The sequence below is a fragment of the Pempheris klunzingeri genome, chromosome 16 (assembly GCF_042242105.1).
Source record: "Pempheris klunzingeri isolate RE-2024b chromosome 16, fPemKlu1.hap1, whole genome shotgun sequence".
Lineage (NCBI taxonomy): Eukaryota > Metazoa > Chordata > Actinopteri > Acropomatiformes > Pempheridae > Pempheris > Pempheris klunzingeri.
Genome location: NC_092027.1, coordinates 9,649,149 through 9,672,577, shown reverse-complemented (window position 1 = coordinate 9,672,577; position 23,429 = coordinate 9,649,149). Strand labels below are relative to the sequence as shown.

The window sequence follows — 23,429 nt, the reverse complement described above, 5'->3', positions numbered from 1 at the left end:
AGCTTTAATGTTGTTGTGTTTCTGAGTGCAGGCATGACGTGGAGAAAAACAGTGTACGCAGAAGTGATGTGATGAATGGGCAGTCTGTACGCCAGCAGTCACACATTGAGCTCCATATTTAGTTTGTGTGTGTGTGTGTGTGTGTGTGTGTGTGGTCGTGTGTGTGTGTGGAGGAAATGTGCATAGTAAAACGAGCACTTTGATGATAGATGGAGCAGATTGCAGATTTTTCTTTCCCACGATCAATCAACAACACTCAAAGCCGTCTGCCAGCTCGAATATGAACTTTTTCTTTCAGTCTCCATCCTTCCGGCCGTCTCCCTCTCTGTCGTCCTCCTCTCACCTTATCCTCCCTCTTGCTGTCCTCCCCTTTTGACTGTCTTTGATCTTAATCCTTTCTCACACTCCTTCTCTCTCTCTCTGTTTCCTCCCTCCCTGTCTCTTACTCCACTCATTTCTTTTTCTCTCTTTCTGAAATACTTCCTGCGTTTCTGTTCTCTCAGTATTGTTCCCTGTATGTGTGTGTGTGTGTTTTTGTACCTACAGGAGTGTGTGGGAACTCAGCTGTGTGTGTGTGTGTGTGTGTGTGTGTGTGTGTGTGTGTGTTATTTTTGTAGGTGAGTCTGGACATCTGTGTGTGTGGGAACAGAGACATGTTTTTATTTATTAGGTGTTGACTTCTGTATTATGAGTGTGTGTGTGTGGGAACTGTTTACTAGAAACTGTTTTCCTGTTTTGATGTTGACAAACCTACAGACAGACAGATTCCTATCAGCTGCTTTGTCTCCTGCTTTATGACAGACCCACTGTTTGAGCTTTAACAGGTATTGTGTATGTGCCTGTTGTATGGGTTTGTGTGTCTGTAGGCAGTAGACGTGCACACTAGTGTCTTATTTTTCCGGATGTGTTTATGTATAGCTGTGTGTGACAGAGCGAAAGACAGAAAAGGGGAGAAAAATAAAAGTGAAACTCAGAGAAACACAGTTTTCCGTAGTTTGAACAAAATCCCACAACAGGAAGCCCGGTGTCAATGCCATATTAGGAGCAAGGAAGTGAAGGTGATGGAGTCTCCGTGGTGACAAGGTTCCCAAGACCTGGTCACCACGGCGACAGGGGTCAAGCCCTGTTTACAAGCTCGCTCATGAGAAACACAAGAGGTCGACAGTCGTACAGGACAGCAGGAACAATTCTTGTAAAGTTTCAAGTGAGGGCAAAGCACTAATGTGCCGCTCCGGTATGACTCTGTACTTTACTGCCACTCAAAAGATTAAATACAGTGCAAAGTCAGTGAGATGGTATTTGGGATTTCTTTTAATGAATATCACTGGTTGTGTGTTTATAATCACTGTCGTGTATCAGTTAGAATACACTATAGGATGCTTCAAGGAAAGTTTATATAAGCAACCAGAAAGCTGTACAGCTCTGTGTGTGTGCAGTTTCTAGAGAAAAAGAGAATAACAGAAATATCACAATAACAAGTTATAGAAAGTTTGTCACAACTATCAGATACTGTATCAAATACTCATACCAAAGAATAAATAATAGTAAATGACTTGATAAGTTGACCAACAGAAAAGTAATGTGCAACTTTTTGATATTTGATTAACAGTTTTAATAATTTTGAAAACTTTACGTTTTGATTCTAGCTTCTTCTTTTCTTTTTCTCATGTGATAGAAAACTGGATATTTTGGGGTTTCGGACAAAACAAGGAATTTGAAGACATGATCTTGCCCTTTACTCACTTCTCACATTTTAGACAAAACAACTATTAGCGAGCGATAATAATGAGAAGTATCATTAGTTGCAGTCCAGTTTGAGGCCATGGACTGATATTTTTATGGATTATTTTCCCTTAATGCATCAGAGCTCAGCAGTGTTCAGTGCACCTGACTCAAATGATTCATGACAGCAGCTGCTACAGTGATGAGACGTGTCGCAATCAAATCAGTTTCCATTTGAACAAAGCTAACAAGGCTTTCCACTGACTCGTCATAACCTGACTTGCTGGTGGGTGTTCAGTGACCATTATGATGATGTGATTTGGAGGATTTTGTTTGGCCCCAAACCCACCTGCAGTTCACTTGTTCTGCTTACAGAAACATTTTTTTAAAAAATGGCCAAATGTAGACTTGAACTAACTTGCCTCTGCCTGCAGCTACATCACAATGAAAGGCATTATAATCCTTTCGTTTTGCGTGAAGGTCTTTACTTTGCATTCACAAACAAGCCAAAAACAATTCTCTCACTCTCACCCCTCTGCAGTGGTCCATCCCTGCAAAGCACAGTGCTGGGGCTTAGTGGTCTATGATGCATGCTATGTATTTGCAATTTTTGCAATTTGCAAGTGCTCCTTTTGACACTTTGCACACTCTCTCCCCATGTTCTCTGTCTTTTCACTACTGCCAACCAATGAATAAAGACAAAAATGTTAAAGAAATAATTTCACAATGCCTGCAAAACCATGTTTTCCTGTGATTCATTTTCTGGCTTGCACTTTTCTTTTATAATACACTTCTAACACCGGTATTCATGGCAGATTTTAGCCAAACATTTAAATTGAAATTTGTAGCAGAAGGTGTAAAGTGTTGCTCCTTTTCAATGTTATATTCAGGCCAGTCGGTCCACATATGTATTTAACTTGTCACATTTTGAAGTTGGACTATCACACGTCATTTAGACAGACGGGAAAATACCTGGCATAATCGGGAAGTTACAGCGCTTTAAACGATGCAGCACAATTTTATCACTGGAAACCATGTTGTTGACTTTCTGCGTCTCCTTCTCAGACAGCCACTGGTCTACAGACCATAACAGCAACAGAGAAACATGTGATTCATTCACAGCAGTGAAAACATGAAAATTACCGCGATTGCAGCAGAAAATGTTTTTTCACATGACTGCAGCATTTTGCAAACAAACAACTCCTTCCAAAACTTCCAGAAAATCAGCTCCATCAACATCACACTCAAGGACACTGACTGTGCTGAGTCATGCAAGATTTTCCTAAATTTACCAACCAAATTAGCTTTATGTCTCCTGTGCTGCAGCCAAGAACCACTTAAATTCTTCTACTGGATGTCCTGCTTGAGTCAGCAGGTAAACTGTCCAGACGGACTGAGTCACACCTCAGACTGCATTCAGAAACTTAATCAAGGTCCGTTAATGGATCCGTGCAGGAGATGGGGAGGTTTTAGATAAGCTCTTGCTAATTAGATACCACGGCACTCCATTATTGATGTTTGTCTCATTTAAGAAGCCTGTTTGAGAAATATGAAAGTGCATTTTAAATTTGTAAGAGCCTAATGTCTTCTCAATCTAATTGGCTACCATCAATTCACTCTCACTCGGCAGATTTCCTCCATATTTCCATTAATGTGTTCACTGAAGAATGAAATGCCAGTGTCGTCTTCCTCATATTGAATTGCAGCAATTCCACACCTCTGCTGTCACCACTGAAATCACTTTAAGGGATAATTTTGGGAAAATGCACCAGACAGAGTGAAACACTCAAATACTTGAGCAGTGAGAAATACACCTTCACCGACGCTTAAAGATTAATAAAGCACATATTTTTAGATATAAAATACATATGAATTCTTGTCATCTCAGCATATAGTTTTTAGTTATTTTGACAGTTAATAGATTGTTTACTGCCCTAGCCTTGTGATGCCTGCCCCAAATTGGCCTTTAGTTATATCTGGTGCACTAAATGTGTTGTGCATTGTGCCTGTTAGAATCACATAATCAAATTTCTGTTAAAAGTGAAATTAGTGAATATATTAATTTGTAAATGACACATATAATAGAGAAGGTGGATACACTTCCCTTTTAAACTTTTTTCACATCAATGCTTTGTCAGATTGTTAATTTCTTTTTGTTTTAGGTCAATCATCAGGTGCAGACCCTGTTTATTCTGATGTTGGAAAGGCGTTTCAGACTCTGTTTGATCTGAAAAACACTTTGTTTGAAGGATAGTAGCCTCTTAAGTTTGCTAAGTTAAAATGCGTATTTCTCAAACTTGAAGCAGAGCTGTTGATCATTATTTGAGCCAACTTAGGCAGGCGTACCTTCAGAGTGCAGGCAGAGACGTTATCCGGATTGGGACAGACTCCAAGAGTAGATATATCCATTGTCTGTCCCTCTTGTCTCTTTACTCAAAGGATAGTGTGGCGGCCAAATGGCACTTAATGTCTTCTTTCTCTGTGAGCCGCATTAAGCAACAGTTTGACAGTGAGACAAAGATTAAGTCCTGATTTGATTATTTGAGCTTCAGCTGACTTCACTTAGCTTAAAGACCGTCTTCCTCCTCAGAAACCGCCTCTTCTTCCTCTTGCAGCTCAATGAAATCATGGTTCTGTGTCCAAGGGCGTCATCTGATGTCATTTAGTCATTTTGGCATTGATAATGCATAGGCATGTGATGGCTATAATTGATTTCATTATGTGATGATTGATTTAATTGATGTGTAAGCACACTGTGAGACCAGGCTTTAGTTCAACAAACAATGGACACACCAAAAAACCATTATTTTCAGTGTGAGGAATGTTTTAATTACGAGTTACAAGAACAGACAAGAACTGTTAACACATTGATTTAATTAAGAACTGGCTATGTTGGTGACAGATGTGTGATCGTTTGGGAAGGTGTTGTCTGATAATATTCAAAGCTATTGAAAGCGTGTATACTGAACAGTATGTGTTTCCATTATGTTGCTGCATCCTGTGTGTGTCTGTTTGGCTAAAGCTATTTCTACTCATCCACGCTAATTCAAATCCTGTCACGCAACGTGTGTGTTTGCGATCCTCACCTGGTTTCCGGCAGTGGAAAATTAATATACAAAATTAAATATGTGCACAGTAACAAAGCCAAGGTTAAGTTCAAGTCCAATCTATTTGATTCAGGAAATGGATATTCTTTGAAATCTGAAATACTCTCAACAAAAACAACTTGTGTCCTCACCAGCATCGCTTCAGTTATTGTCACAAATGGCAGGACAATGACAACAAAACTTTAAAGCTTCTGTACGTTTTCAAAAGAAGCATGATAAAGATGTTTGCTTCACTGATTTGTCAGCTCATAATATTCCTGTTGGACAAATTTGCTGGGAATGTTTCTGTTGTGTCTGTTGAAACTTGACCCCAGAGCCTCCACACTCCTCTTCATTCCCTCAGTCCTTTGTGTAATAATCCAGGGTGAGATAAATCCTCCTGTCGCTCATGGTTGCTGTGGATTTACCTTTGTGTGTGTATTTTAACAAATGTCTGCCTTTAACACCAAGAAGATAAAAACATTGGTCATACATGTAGTATAATGTCACATAATTGCTTGTTTTATTTCTTTGTTTTCAAAATGCAGTTATGTTATCGTCTTAGTCACTTTATTGCAGTTTTTCTGATGCATAATGCAGAATTAAACTGAAAAAATTAGAAATTATGTCTCTCACTCCTACCATTAGGATGTTACCTGCACCCCCTGGTGGACGACAGAAAAACGTCATGCTCAAATCTCAGTTGTTTACTGTAGAGTTCAGACTTCTCTGTGCCTGTCAACGTCTGTGGCTAATATCTTATCTTTCTGTCTGTGTGTGTGCAGGTCTTCCAGAGCAGTACTACAGTCTGACGTGGTTCCTCAGTCCGGTCCTCGGCCTCATGTTCACCCCTCTGATTGGCTCGGCCAGCGACCGCTGCACTCTGCGATGGGGCAGGAGGAGGCCGTTCATCCTGGCTCTCTGTATAGGAACACTGATTGGAGTGGCGCTGTTTCTGAATGGGTCGCTGATAGGTGAGTAGGTGTTGTTCACTCAACAACCAGGTGGCTGCGTTCTTTGAGTTCTTCATGCCTTCATGCTGGCGACAGTAGCAGCCGGAGGTATTTTCGGGTTTGTCTGTCTGTACCTCCAACCCATTGTCATGAACATGATATCTCAAGATCATCTTAAAGGAATTTCTTCAAATTTGGCAAAAATTTCAACAACACTGTGACGCCACAATGTTCTACAAAAACAGGAAAAAACTCAAGAATTGTGACCATGTGCCATATTTCTCATCTGGCTGGATACCAAAATGATGACGTTAATCTTGATTCTGCACAGACATGTAAACTGGATGTAAACTGCAACTTGACTGGTTTGTTGGCAGAGGCACATAACCATGAGGCGGTATTGCTAGTTTTATCTATTTATTTTTAAATAATTGTTAAGCGATGCTACAGAACACGGATCATCATATTTCAGGACTTGCATACAGCTCATTGTCACAGAAGAAACATTTTATTTACATACAAACAAAAAACAACAACAGCAAAACAATCATGTAGAAGTCCAGAATTTGCAGCTTAAAGTGCAAAACCCTGTGAAACATTCCAGTTCTGTGTTTCCTCCCATGTTGTTGTTACATGTCGGCCTAAAAATACAGAGGTTCACTTTGTGCCATCTGCTGAACGCTGTTATCTAAACCACCTGAGACTACCGCGGCCCAGGAGGGAATTTAACCCCAAACTCTGACATTGTGAGCACTGTTGTTTTACCCAGCATGCACTTGTGCTACAGAGGAAAAAACAGGACAGCTTTAGTAGAGCATCAATTTCTGAAAGCTTTACATTTGTGTCCGATGCTACTCTCAGTCTGACCGTCAGCTTATCACATCATCCAGATGTCACTTCAAGGACATTTTCATCCAATCCAATCGAACAAATTGATCAGCTGTCAATCATGCCAAACAGATATTGATCTCTGGGGTCAATATGTGTTTTCAAATTCAAGTCAAGCCCATTTTTATGTAATTTGAATGTCATTTTTTCTGGTACAAATCTCTTTTGAAGTGTTGTTGGCAAACAATTTATCAGCTTATTTTCTTCCTCTGTGTATCAAATCAGGCAGAAGGAAGTCGACCACATCTAACTTTAATGCAGTTTACATTATTGATTAGTTCACAGCACTCTTGTGCTCAATCTGAGCCCACATGGTTTGAATTGCAGGGATGCACGATCCTGTATATCAGTGTGCGATATAGCATCTTGAATTATTCTCTTTGAATTTTAGATGGTAATTATGTCTCGTAATGAGGCCTGTTTCTCAAAATAGAATCAATTAGAAAAGTGCGCTCAGAAGAGTGTAGATCTCCGCCTCATCTAACTATAACCTAACCTATTCCTGACCGCAACTGTAGAGGGAATCTCTATAGATACACAGATGGGGGAACAAACTTCAGCCCAACGCCTGTTGAAGCTGGTCCCCCTACAGTCAAGATGGCGGTGAAGATAACAGAAACAGGGATTTATTCAAGTCTTATCAAGTGTCATAATATATCAGGTGCAACCAAACTTTTCTTTGGATGTTAGTTTTTGAGCCACAACAAAGACCAAAATGTGTCCTGCAGCCGACTCGCTAAGGCTTGTTTTTAGCCCAGCCAAATACCTGTTGCTCTGCAGTGTCAAAGTGTTTTTTTTAAAACTTATGAATCACTGCAACTGCGAGAGGTCATTCAGCATGCACAAAAGATATTAGACTGATTACTGAGGTAGTCTGTGATTGATTGGCGACCAGTCCAGGGTGTTCCCCCGTCTCTCGTCCAGTGTCCAACTGGGACTGGCTGCCCCCCCCGTGACCCTTAAGGATAAGTGGTATAGTCAATAGATGGATGGATAAATAGTGCAGTAGTTTGAGATATTAGCTGTGGACACACAGGCACACACAACCAAACACACGGCCCTTGTTAATGTTAACTACTAATTTGTTTTAGAAAAATGATATTGACTGTGGGAAATCTAAAACGTGTTTTTTCCTCCTCGTATTTTTGCAAGTATTGGCCACATTAAGCGGTTGATGTGATATAGAGTGTAAATGTATTAAAATGTGAGCCAAACGGGTGAAAAATGAACAGCGCAACAATAGCCGACCGGACTTTTAAATGTCTCTAAATAGAACAAAGTGAAATGAATTGTCAAAGGAGTTATAAATAACAAGAACGAGAGCTGTGTGAACCGATCTCTGTCAGCAGCTTCTATTCAGCTCTATTCAATTCTTTTCTTCTGTACCTCCATTCTTCCGCACAGAGGTTGGCACTCAGGTCGTTTTAGGGCACCAGGGAGTGTGTGCGTGTGTGTGTGTGTGTTTGTGTGTGAGAGCACCTTGCCAGCAGGATTGACATGGGAAAAGGCCGGTGACCTGTGTCTGTGCGAGACAAATGAGAGAATAAGAGAAAGTGTGCGTTTCCATGGTTGTGTATATATATATGTATGAATGTGTGTGAACAAAACAGGGTGACATGGGAAAACTGTAGTAATCAGTATATGAGCATGTATGTATGTCTGTGTGTGTGTGTGTGTGTGTGTGTGTGTGTGTGTGTGTGTGTGTGTGTGTGTGTGTGTGTGTGTGTGTGTGTGTGTGTGTGTGTGTGTGTGTGTGTGTGTGTGTGTGTGTGTGTGTGTGTGTGTGTGTGTGTGTGTGTGTGTGTTGACATGGGAACACAGGACCAGGCAGTTCACAGGGAAATGCTTCCTGTTTGCTTCCCCCTTTCACCCAATCACAATTCACTTCCTGTCTGCCTGGCTAGTGAGTCGCGCCACTCCATTGTCACACACACACACACACACAAACACACACATATAAACACTCTGCTGTTCCTTCTATGAACCTGTTTTCCCCTAGGTTAATAGATTTGAGTTTGTAAAGTCATGCTGCGTCACATTGCCCGTAATATCTTTCTCTCTCTCACACACATACATACACACACACACACACACACACACACACACACACACACACACACACACACACACACACACACACACACACACACACACACAAACAAACAAACTGTGTTATTTTCATACATTCATACAATTTCTCACTTGGGCCTACAGAACAGCTCAAGGGGAGGACTGGGTCACAAATGTAATGAGACACACAAGGTCATACACACATCACGCAAAGCAGTATGGGAAATGTGCAGTGACCCATTTGTGTGTCTTTGCGTTTGTGTTGTGCAGCTGTTGTAACTCTCTAATCAGCTATTGATCACATATGTTGCTCTGACCAGGGTCACATCAGCGTAACAACTCCAGATGTTTGTGTTTGGATGTAGAGACTATTTATATTTCCTGTTTTGATATTCATTTGTAAGATTAAGATTTATATTTATTCATTCTTTTTGCACATGTGCTGTTGTTACAACCTCTCTTCCTTTTTTAACCATCACTGCGCGCAACACGCATCAAGATGCACGTACAATCGAAGCACTGATTCACCCATATAAAAATATAACATAACTGTGTCAGTTATCCATCGTAATGGTGCCAAAAATCCTAAAACCCTGACAAATAAATCTGAAACTATCTACATGGCTTGATTCCATTAGACATTGGTCTAGAGGTGAACTTACTCTTTTAAAACGAAAAAATTAGCACACATTTTATCATTAAAACTCTTCGTCCATTCATGTTTTTCCCCGTCAGGTTTGTCAATGGGTGACGTGCAGGGGAAACAACCAATAGGAATTGTCCTTACTGTGCTGGGGGTGGTGGTGTTGGACTTTTGTGCGGACGCAACAGAGGGACCAATCAGAGCGTACCTGCTAGACGTAGCAGACACAGAGGAACAAGACATGGCGCTCAACATCCATGCTGCCTCAGCAGGTACGGCTGACATCTGATACACACACATATTTAATTTGGCAGTGGTTGGTTTGATTAACAGAAATGAACTCGCCACGAATCACAAAATGATTATGTCTTCTTGTAAGTTTAAACTTGTCTGTTTGTCCACGTGTGCAGGTCTTGGTGGTGCGGTCGGCTATGCTCTTGGAGGTTTAGACTGGACACACACCTTCCTTGGTGTTGCCTTCAAGTCCCAGGAGCAGATCCTGTTCTTCTTCGCTGCCATCCTTTTCTCTGTCTCTGTGGTGTTACATCTCTTCAGTATTGAGGAGCAGCAGTACTCGCCCCAACATGACCGGCTGGACCAGGTACAGTGTGTGTGTGTGTGTGTGTGTGTGTGTGTGTGTTTGCACAGTTAAAGGAATCCCCCAACACTTCGGTTTTCCATGACGTAACAAAAGGTGCTCCTCTCACTGTCGTCTCTCCAGGAGAGTCCAGATCGCACCAACCCACAGCCATCGGCCAATGGCAGGACAGGACTTCTTGCCCCCAGGTTGGAATTGATTGGAGAGGATGAAACGATGGACAGCTACGACATCTATGACCCGTACGCAGACGACCAGTCAGAGCGTGGGGATGTGGACATGGACTTCCTCGAGGTGGAGCTAGTGAGAAGTAAGTGCACAAAACTTAAAGAAACCTGGTAAAGAAAATCTGTTGTAGGATGGTGATATCTGGTGGTCCTGTGTCTCCACAGTTTAAAAACACAGGAAAGAAAGCAGTTAAGCTAATTTCCTTGTTATTTAGATTTCAGTTAGCTTTTATCTCAGCTGCCACTTTCATCAGATAGCTTAGGGCCATTTTGATAAATGTTTTCCTCATCAAACCAAAACATAGGAGTCTTATCTTGTGTCCTTGTCTCTCCATTCCTGAAAAGATACAATATTTATGGTATTATAGACTATCTAGATCTCAGTGGTGCTATACAGAGACTGTCCACAAGTTTTTATTTCCACCCATCAGGTAAAAACAAAACACACCACCAATAGAGGTTAAAGATAGTAGTTCGCCTCTGAGGTTTGTACTGGAAGCAGCTGTAAAACTGAGACCATATTGGACAACAAATGCAGTCACAGTGATTACAAATCAGATACAATAAACACCAGATAGACCAAAGGCACACACACACACCACAGTAACAAGGAAACTGGATTCACAAATTATAGACAAGCTGTCATATTAGTTACATTGTAACATCACCAGTTATCCCAACACTGATTAGCAGTTAGCTTAAAGTGTTACTTAAAATATATGCATTGCATTAGCCTCAGACAGCTAATGTGATGCTAGTGTGGTCAGCAGCAAACTGATCGAAGAAAAACTACATTCAAAAATCAAAATAATGAATAAGAAAATAGTACAGAACAGATAATGCTCCAACCAAGCTGTTTGAGAAGCAGGAAAAGATGGCTGTCAATATTTTCTTGGTCACGCATCAGACTAAATGTTGGATGTAATGATATCAGTTAAACTGTCAACTGCCTGACTTTAAATCTCTCCTCGTCTGTATTCAGGTAAAAGTGACAGTGTTCTTGCCATGGCCGACGGCGCTCTTGACCACCTGGACCACGATGCGTTGTTCCTGTGCCACATAGAGCCGTCCATTTTCGCTGACCGCCTCTCGCCTTACCACGGCTCGCCTCCTACAACTGGTTCCTTCTTCAACCCCAGTCGCAGCATCGGCAACATCAGACGGAGCAGCAGTGCAGGAAGTCAGGACCTGCTTCGCCTCCATGCCAACAACCACCAAACACACGCTCCTGGCCCCAAGATTTCCCGCCTCTCGGCTTTCTTACAGGAAATGGAAAATGATGATGGTCAGGAGGCGTTGTTGAACAATCAGCTAAATGAGCAGCGGACACTGAACGGGCGGCTGTTAGCCAGTGTGACTAACACTGACAGAGTTAACTCTAACAGGCTGAGCTCTAAAGGCCAGGCACATCGTGCTGGGATGGTCAAAGGTTGGTATTGTTATATACCAACAATATATATAACGATATTATAATGCATTTTATTTGTTTTCTTCAATCTTTTGTCCCGTTTCCAGTATTTATGCTAAGCTAAGTGTACCAGGTAGACAAGATGTACAATAAGAAAGGGGACATGTCCTATCCTTCCTATCCTCGTGGTTTCTGAACCTGTAAAGAAGAATAAATAGTCACTTAATGTTAAATCCAAAATCTGTTTTGTATTCCAGCTGCCAGTACTGGAGCACCCATGCGGCAGTCACGTTACCGTCACACCTTCTACCGCCAGCCGTCCTGCACCTTCTCCTACTACGGCCGAGTGGGGAGCCGCCGCTACCGCTACCGCCGGGCCAACGCCGCTTTTCTCATCAAGCCGTCTCACAGCATGAATGACCTGTACGAAGTGGAGGCCAGACAGAGGAGGAGGAGCAGACAGAGAAACAGACACCGCAGCGGAAACACCAACTCCTCCAGCGGAGACACAGAAAGCGAAGAGGGAGAGGTACCTAACATTTTTTTTCCTTTATTGTGCCAGTGACCTATAACCATGACAACGATCTAGCCCTGTCGTGTGTTTCCAATATGCTAAGTGCCTCTTTACAGTAGGATGTTGTCCGATCTTGTCTCCTCTCTTAAAGGTTGAGACCACCGTGCGGCTGCTGTGGCTCTCCATGCTCAAGATGCCTCCGGAGCTGCTGCGCCTGTGTGTCTGTCACCTGCTCACCTGGTTCTCCATCATCGCTGAGGCTGTCTTCTTCACCGACTTCATGGGACAAGTCATCTACCATGGAGATCCTACCGTACGAAAATCAGTGGTTGAAACACATTCAGACAGGATATATAGATACCCTTACAGTCCCTTTAATGTTAGCATGTTAGCTTGTCCGAACCAATGTGGAAATCTGAAATTTCAAGACAAAGAACAATACAAAACATAGTGGGATTAATCATTATTTGACCTAAAAACATGTATTTTGCTGTATTATATAATCTTTATTATCTAAAGTAATAGAAAGCAGCTCCAATATTGAAAACAAGGACATAAATGAATAATTAAAAACCCAGGACTATTCAGCAATTAAGCATTTGTAAATGTGTTCGCATGTCTGTCTTGATTTGAGTGTTAAAAATTATCACTAAATTCTCTCTGCTTTTTCGTTTTGACTTTGTCTTTGATCCTGTCTTCCACAGCTCACTTCAAATCTAAGCTTATTTTTCTCTCTCTCAGGCGCCTGTTAACTCTACCTTGTTGGATAATTATCACAGAGGAGTTCAGATGGGATGTTGGGGACTGGTTATATATGCCATGACTGCTGCTACGTGCTCAGGTAAAACACAAGCACACTTGTTCACATGACAGGAATGCACACGCAGCGTCACATGCATACTCGCCTCCACACTCGATTTCTAACTGACGTCAAGAAAACAACACGTCTCGACATTAAACCCTGGACTTACTAATCGACTGATCTACGTTTCCAGCTATCCTCCAGAAGTACCTCGACAACTTTGACCTGAGCATTAAGGTCATCTACATCCTGGGGACGCTTGGATTTTCCATAGGTATGAACCACAGGACCACAGTAATAGAATAGAATGAAATAAATGGTTTGTTTGGGTGCTGGAAATCTAACTTTATGTAGTGTTTTCAAGGTTTGAAAAGTGCCTGGATTTTGAATGAAGGGCTTGAGACTATTCTTTATTGCATTGACATAATAAATCACTATCTGTATTAGTTCACTTTCCAGCTAAAGAAAAGTGCCTAATTGATTTGAGTATATTTAATTCACTACAGCCCTAAGATTGAAGAAAAGATGTCGAAACCTTCTAATAAGTAACTCTGGATTTTTAAAATCTTTTTCCCACCATAGGAACTGCCGTCATGGCGATCTTCCCTAACGTGTATGTTGCTATGGTGATGATCAGCAGCATGGGCATCATCTCCATGAGTATCTCCTACTGTCCTTATGCCCTGCTCGGACAGTACCACGAAATCAAAGAGGTACCGACACATTCAACCTGAAAATCCCTGTTTGTTCCTTTTTAATATGTAACACGAACCTGCTCAAGGACAGCAGGTCAGATCTGGCACATTTTACTTCACGATGATGTCAATTAATGTGTGTTGTCCGAGATAGATAGATTACGTAAAGTACTGTTTAGTTTAAAGCGGTCTTCGCAAATTAAACAGGATAAGTCTGGTGATATTCTGTAATTTTATTACCGTCAACAAATGACTCATCTTACATTTCCAGTTGGAACCGATCTGTGCTTATCAGGTGATTGTTGGTTTTGTATTTTTCTTGGGATTTGTTGACAGTATGAAAAATCTGTGATAACGCCAGACTTGTCCTTTTAAAAGTTGATCTCAAAGCAAACAAACTTTTACCTTTTGTTTCTGGTCTTATTGTTTCTTTTTTTTTTTAAAATCACTACCAAGTTAAGATGAAGTGTTTAACCTACATTGTTCTGGCAGCTACACTTAAAAAGAAATTTCTAACTCAAAAACTATTCTTCCAAAATGTAGCTTTCAGTGGCATTCATTAATTGTAACTTTCTCTGTCCCCTGCAGTACATCAAACACAGCCCTGGTAACTCCCGGAGAGGATTTGGCATCGACTGTGCTATCTTATCCTGCCAGGTGAGTTTTCATATTGTCTCAATGAAACCAGTCTGTATGTGGCTGCTATAGTGCTCTCAAAAGACTGCTGTTACATACTCATGTATGATTCTTCAGGTGTACATCAGTCAGATCTTGGTGGCCTCAGCTCTGGGTGCTGTCGTCGAAGCTGTTGGCAGTGTCCGTGTCATTCCCATGGTGGCCTCTGGGGGCTCACTTCTTGGATTCTTCACCGCCTGCTTCCTGGTCATTTACCCGACTCCAAACAGCCGGTAAGAAAACCACCTGGTCTCAGTCACTCGCCGTCATTTTAAGAAATACAGTTACACAGTATTTCAAGCCAAGACTTAGATGAGAAGATTGATACCATCCTCATGTCTTTGTGGTCGGTATGAACCTCTGACTCTTAAGTAAGACAGACAAACTATTCCTTTTAAAGCCTAAATACAGTCCTAACAGTGGTGATTTTAATTACGATTGGCAGGGACGGGGACTCAGCCAAAGCTTCAGAGAAACGGGCCTTGACAAAGGTGGAAAATCCCAGCAGCAACGAAGAGGCTGTTGCAGTGACGATAGAGAAACCCAGCTTCCTGAAACTCAACAAGGAGGGCAAAGCCACCACCACCACCACTTCCTCCTGTCACACGGAGAACGAGTCTGTCCTGTGATTGAGTTCGGAAGATGCGTTGCTAAAGAAACGACTAAATTCACTTTAATCACAGAGGTGCCGCCAGCCTCGCAGTGCTGGAGTTTATAGACACAAAGAAGAGAGAGGAGAGCGGTTGGCGTGCGTTTGCTCCACTCTCTGTGTCTGTTCTTGCTTTGACTGGCTTTTTCCGATCTGGTATGTCTTGATTTGCTGAAGAAAACAACTCAGTTTGCTGTGGGACCAGCGTTACACCAACCAACTTAACCCACGGAAAAGCATTCTGGTCCTGAAATCCATCATGGTCGTCCACGTGGTTTTCAGGAGAGATCGTCTCAGTCTCTCAGGGCCTCTAGGAGGTGCTACTGAGCAGCCGCCTGGACAGGAAACTTCAGGGGATTTGCACGCACACACACACGCATATGTACACGCACACACCCCTCCATTCGGGGTCAAAACAATCGAATGCACACCTGAATAATGAACGTTGATGATGAACATTAGTCCTCGAAGCTGCAATCATTCAAAAATGCTGAAAATTGTTCTTCCTCGCTGTGGAATCGGCTCGATCGAATCTCTGCTTCGTGATACGAAAGCTAATGGACGAGAGAGAGAGTGTGTGTGTGTGTGTGTGTGTGTGTGTGTGTGTGTGTGTGTCTGCTGACTTTGGCGTCTCCGGAGGAGGCACCGTGTTCACCCAAATAAACAACACACTCGGCTTTGTGGGACTTTTACAGCACTCTGCGACAGTAGCTTTAAGACTCTAGAGACGTTTGGAAGTGGCATTTCTGAAACTAAGAGCCTGAAGCCTGGTTCCTGGGGAAAAAAATATTGATCTCGATTCCACAAATTGATTGTTTGTTTTTTTTTTTTCTTCTTTAAGTCTTTAAGTTAGCCGTCACTCCAGGGCAAAGTCGACTATATGTAAGAGCATTAGCATAAAGTTGCCTGTATATGAGAGTCAAAAATACAGATGTGCATTGAGTGAAATTCCAGCAAAGCAAGAGCACAGATGCAATATGAGCAGCATACAGGGCATTAAAATCCCAAATATTATTTTCATGATTTATGTAGGGCCCAGAATGATGCTTGTGTTCGTTTTGAATAATCAGACTAACCTACATGCTGCATGTTAGAGGAGCAGAGAGGAGACAAACCACAGCACAGAGGAGAAGAGCAGAGAAATGTGGAGTTTGCTCTCTTTCTTGCTCATTTTTTTTTTTTATTTTTTAGAAAATCTGTTAGCACAATGTCAGTAACTGCACATTAGCTGAGCCATTGTTAAAAGAGTGTTATATAGCATTTAGTTAGACAAGTATTGCTTGTAATCCTCATTGAATCTTTTGGCGTGATTGATTCGTTCGTCTTAGGACACCAGCAGGATGGAGCTTCCTGACACTCAGAATATTAGAGACACAGGAATATTAGAAAGGATCCTGGATATATTTAAAGTAAAATGTATAGTAAACCTCATGTTTCCAGGGCCTATGTAATATAAGAGAGGCAAAAATAAAAGCCTCCAGTGTTGAGAAGTAGTAACCTATAACAGGTTTAGCCTTGTCACCTGAGCCCCTGGTTTAGCTGTCTTGCTTCCACTATATTGGGCCAAATATAGACAGAAGGAGAAAAGCAGATAAGAGTATTGTAGATGCTCATACATCTGTGTATCGTACACTAAATGGGTGCTTAAGAATGAAGAGAGGGATGAGGAGGAGTGGAGAAATGTTGTTATTCATTTTGGTGCTGAGTTAGATGAGAAGATTTGAAAAAAAGAATAATTTGTTAATTTACAAAAAAAAAACAAACATCCAAAAGCAAGCTTGTCCATGACCAAAAAATATAATTTCTTGAACCTAACAGCTTCAGCGTTGCATCACATGCTTCTGACGCTCCACTTAGCGTCCCTAACTCCAGTTTAACAAAGTGGCTTTTTCAAAACGGCAGCATCTGCAGTTTAATGAGGGCATTGGGCAGCACTGTGATGGTGGATGAGGAAGTTTACTTTGAACCCATTAATATTCATACACACTGATGAGATAATAGGCTGGTCAAAAAAAACAAAACACACAGAGGGGATACATGCAAGTTCAACAAGTTAAAACTAAACTCTTAGTAATAATGACCATCGATGTGTTCTGGACATTTAAACAAACATGTAGTCAGTAAGACAAAACACTTAATTGTCTCGTTTATTTTTGGACAAATCAGATCTTTAGTTGCAATAACGGCCTCTGTTCATCAGCAGGGGGGAGAGGACTTTGAGGGAAGGCAGAGCAGGGTTGTTTGTGCTGATGAAATCCTTTCTGAAAACCGTTCCAGGCGTTTTTTTTTTTTCCCCGACGTGAAAGTCTGTGGATTTGGGTCAGCTTTCCTTTCAGCTCAATCAGCTGAAACATGCAAATTGAAAGGAATCGAAATGTACATTGCCGTGAGCGCATTTATTTTTATTTTAGTGTGCATTCAAGTATTTGGCAGAGAAGTTTATTTTAAATTTGTTTTAGAGGAGAATTCACTCACTGATGATGTGCTTGCTGTTTTTCACTCGGGTGGGTGTTGGTGGTGTTTAACCCTTTTTTTAAAATTTTTATTTAACAAAATAGATTCCTTCCATAATTTCAGGTACATTCAGTCAGTCCCAGAGCAGAGTAGAGAGCGTATGTTACTTCCTGGGTCGACCCTGCTCTGACTGTGGTGCTGGGACAAAAGAAAAGCAGGGATGGGGATGATAACAAAGACGAGGAGGTACAGACGCTAGAGTTTTGAACGGCCTCTGTAACCACCAGGGCAATAAAATAGAATTTAAAAAATGGACACGCAACTTCAGTTTAAGGACAAAAATGAAGCTTAAAAAAATAACTTTGGGTTTGGGAGGTTTGCATGCCACAACAGCAATATGCATGTCTGCAACACCAAAGTATGACTCTGTACAAATCACTCAAGCTCTTTTCTTTATTGTCCTAATAGGTCAGGGATGTATTTTCTAATGCATGGCTGGATGTTTGTGTCTTTTTGTTTGAACTTAAATGTGAAAAAAAAAAAAAAAAAAAAAAAACAACCAACATGTACTCTTTAAGCTGAAGCATTGTGCTCGGTCTGGGTCAGCACACTCTTAACAAGCGTATGGCTTTTCTTATAAAGTTAGCACAGTTTCAGGCGGCACACATTTGACGATGGAGAGCATTGAAATGCTAAAAGACAAAACGTGTGTCGTCCCAAACGACGCTCCTTGTTAAAAGTGTAGGCGAGACACTTCAGGCCGTGAATACTTGAAGTGCAACTTGAGTGTTTCTGTTCCAATGCAGTGGGAAGTCTTTGATTTTTAGGTTTCTTTTTTTTTTTTTTTTTGTTCTTAATGTCCCCAGCCTTTTTACCGCAGACTCTGGAATGTTCAGACAGCAGCTCGGCCTGCTGGGAGATTGAGTTCTTACCTTTGATTCCATCTTGTGACTTAAATGTTTGAAAAAAACAAGTCAATGAATGTGAAGTGATTTCAGCTGAAATCATTTTTGTTTTGATGTTCGACAAGCCAGGGGAGGGGAGGGGGGTCTGACATTGCACAGAACTTGCACATAAGTTAAGAAAAAAAACAAACAACAGTAGAAGTGTGTTGCAAACGGAAGAAAAAAAATAACTGTGGATATTTATTTTTTTGTAGCTTTCTTGTCTATAAAGGACACTTTTCACTTAGTTTCCTAAAGAATAAATTAAAGCTATTCTATATGCTGTTACAGGAGATGTTACAGAAGTGGGGTGGGGTGAAGTGTGTGTGAGTGAGTGAGTGAGTGAGTGTGTGTGTGTGTGTGTGTGTGTGTGTGTGTGTGTGTGTGTGTGTGAGAGAGAGGGAGAGGGAGAGAGAGAGAGCAGTTGTCTCACAGCTGCTCGCATGTAAAGGAAAAGGCAAGAGTGTGTTAAAAAGGTCATCTCAGTGTTTGATTTTGGTTCTTGTTCTCCGTTCTTTGCAATCACCTGGTTTACACTTCACTCTGGAATCGATGGCTGCAATACCGCAGGTTATTTACGAGTCTTTTTATTGTTCTGGTGTTTCAACTCTTCTAGAAAAATGTCTTTCTTTTTTGTATCCGTTTGAATTTTAGGCAGACACACACACGAGAGCCTGGCCTTTGCACTTTTTCAGTGGCAGCCATCTTGGCTCCACTGTCCTGATCAGTGAGTGAATGTGTTGACGTGGTGATGCTGTTTCATGTCTCCAGCCAGCAGCTGTCAGCAGCGGCAGCGGCAGCAGCGAGGCGGCCATGCAGTAAGTCTAACCTGGCCAGGCTCTGTGTGTGTGTGGCTCTGCCTCTAAGTAAACTGTGTGTTAATGACGGAGAAGAGAAATGCCTGTACACACTTGGATCTTCACAGAGATTGAATCAAGAAGAATACTTAAAGAATGGGAAAGCAAGTATGCGCAGTGTACTATATATAATATGCCTTGTTTGAAAGAAAAAAGATGTAAATATACATATTTCTCTTTTAGTTTCTTCTTTTTTGCTGCTATAAAAAAGATGATTATTTTTGTTAGTAGTTTTGTTTTCTATATAAAGACTGTATATATCTCTATGTCTGTACATATGCTTGAGCCATCATATGTAGGACTCTGGATGAACACTGTATGGAACGCACCTTTAAAATCTGTTCAGAAGTAAACCAACTATGACTCCTTTCATTATTTAACATTTGAGAAGAAAAAAACAGCTCTGCTCTACACCAACTGAAGAATTCTTTGTATTTATTTCAACATTTTCAGAAGAGTGAGAAGGTTGTTTCTGCTTCATAGGAGAACTAATCCCAGGAATGTTATAGAGAACGGAGATCATGTGATTAAAAAAAATCCATATTGTGAAGTAAAACCACATTATAATAACATTTCATACAATCTACACCCAGAAATGTCAAAATTAGATCAAATACACATTATTTAACAGAACAAAATGATAGAAAATTACATTTAAATAAAAACTTTTGTCCCAAAAATATATATTTATCTAAAGTTGACCTCACAGAAAAGTTGATAAATGTGCACTTTGGGTTTATCTCTTTTTTTTAACCTTGGACAGATGAAAGATGTTACCAGAAAAACTGTGAATAGCGGATGCTATTCCAGATTTACAGTGTCTCCAGAAGGCCAAAGATTTGACTGTTGGCACTCTACAAGATTTTATTTAAATAGATTAAAGAGGGTTTAGGTTAAATATACATATAGTATGAGAGGATGCTGATGTTCAGAAGGACAGAAATGTTGTTAGCAGAAATGTTCTGAGCTTATTATTAGTCAGTGTTGATAATTGGTCAGTTTTGCTCCATTACAGACATTTTACCCACAGGTCTGAACAACAGCAACGACAGTAGCAGGTAATGTCTTCAAAAATGCACATCTTTCATAATGAAAAGTAATTTCACTCGGTGTATTGCATGCAAATGGGTCAGTACATGTTGTAGAAACTCTTTACTCTCAGATCTGTGGGTAGTTAAAGTGTTAAAGTGTGACTGCTGGTGAAGTAACCTGCTGGTCTGCAGTTTCAGGTCTGCTTCAACATTTTTTACTGCACTCAGCATTTTTAAAGCAGGCGTCTGGTTTCCCATGATGCCACGATGGTCAGACTGCTGAGAGAGGAGAGGAAGATCAGAAAACTTTGTTCCTGCAGAGTCAGATGTCGCACGCACACACACACACACACACACACACACACACACACACACAGCGTCACAGTTCATCTCTCTCTTTCCATACAGAGAAACCAGAGAAGGAACCTGAAACTGTGTGTGTGTGCCGTCTGTGTGTGATGTGCTTATGCAGAGGTTTAGACTTACAGGGCCAGAACATCACGTTAAGTGAACTGTAATGACCTCTGCTCCTTTGGAGGGGTTAAAGGGAAATACTGCTCAATTTAATGACTTATATTCCTTCTGTGACTGACACTTCGTCTGCAGCAATAATCTTTAACACTGAACAGCTCCTTTCTAATATGTCGATAAAAACTAAAACATTTTGAGAATGAACCCTTTCCACACAGATTAGTTTAGTCCAGGTAGGGTAATAATTTGGATGGAATGTGGTTGTAAATATCATCTTTTGTAGTTTTATGGACTAGAAACAACAGTTATGAAAAAACTGTAGTAATCCTACAGAAATGTAGTAGAACTATTAATTAATAATAGAATTCTATGATATACACTGATTCACATAGACAAAATGAATATACTTTTATCAGATAATCCTAAAAGGCCCATTACACACTAGTAGTGTGTGGCATCATTCAAAGATAATAAAGTGTTACAGATCAGAAAACACACAGGCTGCACAGGCCAGCTTTCTCATAGTGAGCTGCATCAGCTGTGTGCCTCAACAGTAAAACTATATTATCAGGCGTATGTTCGATTTGCTTTCACGGTCTGATGTCATTACACTGACTGTCACAGTTCATTGTGAATCAGACCACCCGACCTGCTGCTGTGGTGAGACACTGTCCTCTGGTGGAGCAAATCAAACAGCCTCTCTGCACATCTGATCTTTTTCTGGCTTGCTGTAACACAAAATTATTTTCTTAGTGTGATTTTTGGCTGTTTTTGTACGGAGTCATATATGATGTAACGTGTGACTGAATTCACCAGCAGCACGGGTGCGTCTCTGTAAATGCTAATAAAAGAGATATTAAAGCTCATTGACAGCAGCTGCAGAAACACCTGTACCTGTACTACTGCAAAAAATAAGTTTTAATTTGATAACAGGCTTTAAGACAAAAATAAACTTTATGTTTAACAAATCATAGAATAGGTACAAGTCTGGGAAAACGGTTAAAACATAAATGTAAAGGAAAAAAAGAATAAATTAGTAAGAAATGCTAAGCCAAGAAGAAGTAATGGTGGGGAAGTTCAAAAACGTCATTGTGTCTCTTTAATAACACGTATGTTGTGTTATTTTTTTGGTCCTTTGACTCAGTTCAGTTCTTTCCCAAAAGTATTTAAACGTCATCTAACTCTAAAACTGCACACAACTATCTTATCTTATCTACATGAAACACTTTAAGTATCGTATACAGTATCTTCCTAGAAATCCCACCTGAGATCATGTCGCCCTGAAACATCAGAAAAACAAACTAGAGCATTTGTTGAAGCTCAGGTATTTGTTTTTGTTTTTCATAGTTTCCTTTAACATCCGTGTTTTAGAGTTGTTAGTTTTCTGTATGATGCTGACGGCACCCCTCCATTTAGACACTTGTAAAATGATAAACAAAGGCGTAAAAGAGAGCTGCACTATGTACTCAGAGGACGAACTGTTAACAGTGTTTATACTTCTGAATAGCGCTTTGCTTCTTGCTGATTTAGTTTGTTGACTTAAGACTCTCTCTCCCTAACTTTCTTTCTGTCATTCTGCTTTCAAATGTTGTTGATGAAATTTTTCCTGCGTGTTTCTAACCTCCACTTTGATTTTACGCAGAAAAACTGGTCAAAAATGTGAGAGAACTGGTCACGAAATGGAGTGTTTTCCATTTTAAAGGTCATTATTAGATCACAATACTCTGCTGTAACTAAATACCACTTCTACATTTTGGCATTTTTACCTTTATTGGACAGATTACGGTGAAGATACAGACAGAAACCACAGGGAGAGACAGAAAGGGGGGAGGTAATGTAGGGAGGGAGAGAGACGGAGTGAGGTTCATGCAGGACATGTAACAAAGGTCACTGTGCTGATTGAACAGGTGACGTTGCAGTTTTATGGTGACATGATGCAGTTTTAATTACAGTGAAAATATCCTAAATTATAAACATGATAAACAAAAAGACGCTGCTCACTTTTTAAGGTTCATTTATACAATCTAATGCAATCCAGCACAACAGCTCTGCCACATATTCTATCTTTACAATGTTTACAATGAGAGGTTTTAATTGAGCTACGTGTTTATTCTTGCGGCTGCAGTTTGCAGTTGTGTTGAACTGGACTACACCACGTTGAAATGTGTCTCTATTATTCTTCCCCTTCACATGTTTGTAAATGTAAATGGAGTTGGAGGAAAATTGGAAACACCTCACAGTGTGACGCAGACGTGTTCAAAGCCACTGCAAACTACAACCTCAGTAATAAACATAATGGTTAAATGAATGACTCTGACAATGTCAATCAAAACTGACTGAATCAAAACTTGGTGACTGTAAAAATAATGGCTGAGCTGTTTAGGTTGCATTTAATTTTGAAGAAAGTGGCCACAGCCTGTTCATGATGTCGGTGTACTGAAGCTGTCAGTTCCTCTAAGTGAAATATCAAATATCAACTCTGTACGTTCTCTGTCTTTTCACAATAAGTTGCAAGATAGAACTACTCAAGATCTTTACATATTTTTGAGGACATTTTTCTGTTTTCAACATCCCAATGTTATGATGCATGTGGTCTCTCCAACAGTACAAGCTCATCAGTATCCCTTTGTGGTCCAGTGGGATGAGGATGGATAGAAGGAGGCAGCCTCTGAGGTGTTGTTTATCCTTAAAAGTGTTTTGTAAATTTGCAGTCTGTCTGTGATTATTCATTTTGTTCTTTTC

General features: G+C 40.7%; 1 protein-coding gene across 1 annotated transcript in view; it reads left to right on the top strand.

Annotated features, from left to right (window-relative positions):
- Positions 1 to 16,630, top strand: part of LOC139215357 (solute carrier family 45 member 4) — a 28,983-nt gene extending 12,353 nt beyond the window's left edge. Inside the window, exons 2-14 of the mRNA XM_070846299.1 lie at positions 5,594 to 5,782; positions 9,455 to 9,634; positions 9,773 to 9,963; positions 10,084 to 10,270; positions 11,170 to 11,616; positions 11,853 to 12,124; positions 12,261 to 12,422; positions 12,851 to 12,950; positions 13,105 to 13,185; positions 13,494 to 13,624; positions 14,195 to 14,263; positions 14,360 to 14,514; positions 14,727 to 16,630. Coding sequence (XP_070702400.1) covers positions 5,594 to 5,782; positions 9,455 to 9,634; positions 9,773 to 9,963; positions 10,084 to 10,270; positions 11,170 to 11,616; positions 11,853 to 12,124; positions 12,261 to 12,422; positions 12,851 to 12,950; positions 13,105 to 13,185; positions 13,494 to 13,624; positions 14,195 to 14,263; positions 14,360 to 14,514; positions 14,727 to 14,910 — 2,348 coding nt within the window. The 3' untranslated portion in view covers positions 14,911 to 16,630. The remainder of the gene's footprint in view (positions 1 to 5,593; positions 5,783 to 9,454; positions 9,635 to 9,772; positions 9,964 to 10,083; positions 10,271 to 11,169; positions 11,617 to 11,852; positions 12,125 to 12,260; positions 12,423 to 12,850; positions 12,951 to 13,104; positions 13,186 to 13,493; positions 13,625 to 14,194; positions 14,264 to 14,359; positions 14,515 to 14,726) is intronic.
- Positions 16,631 to 23,429: the final 6,799 nt, after the last annotated feature.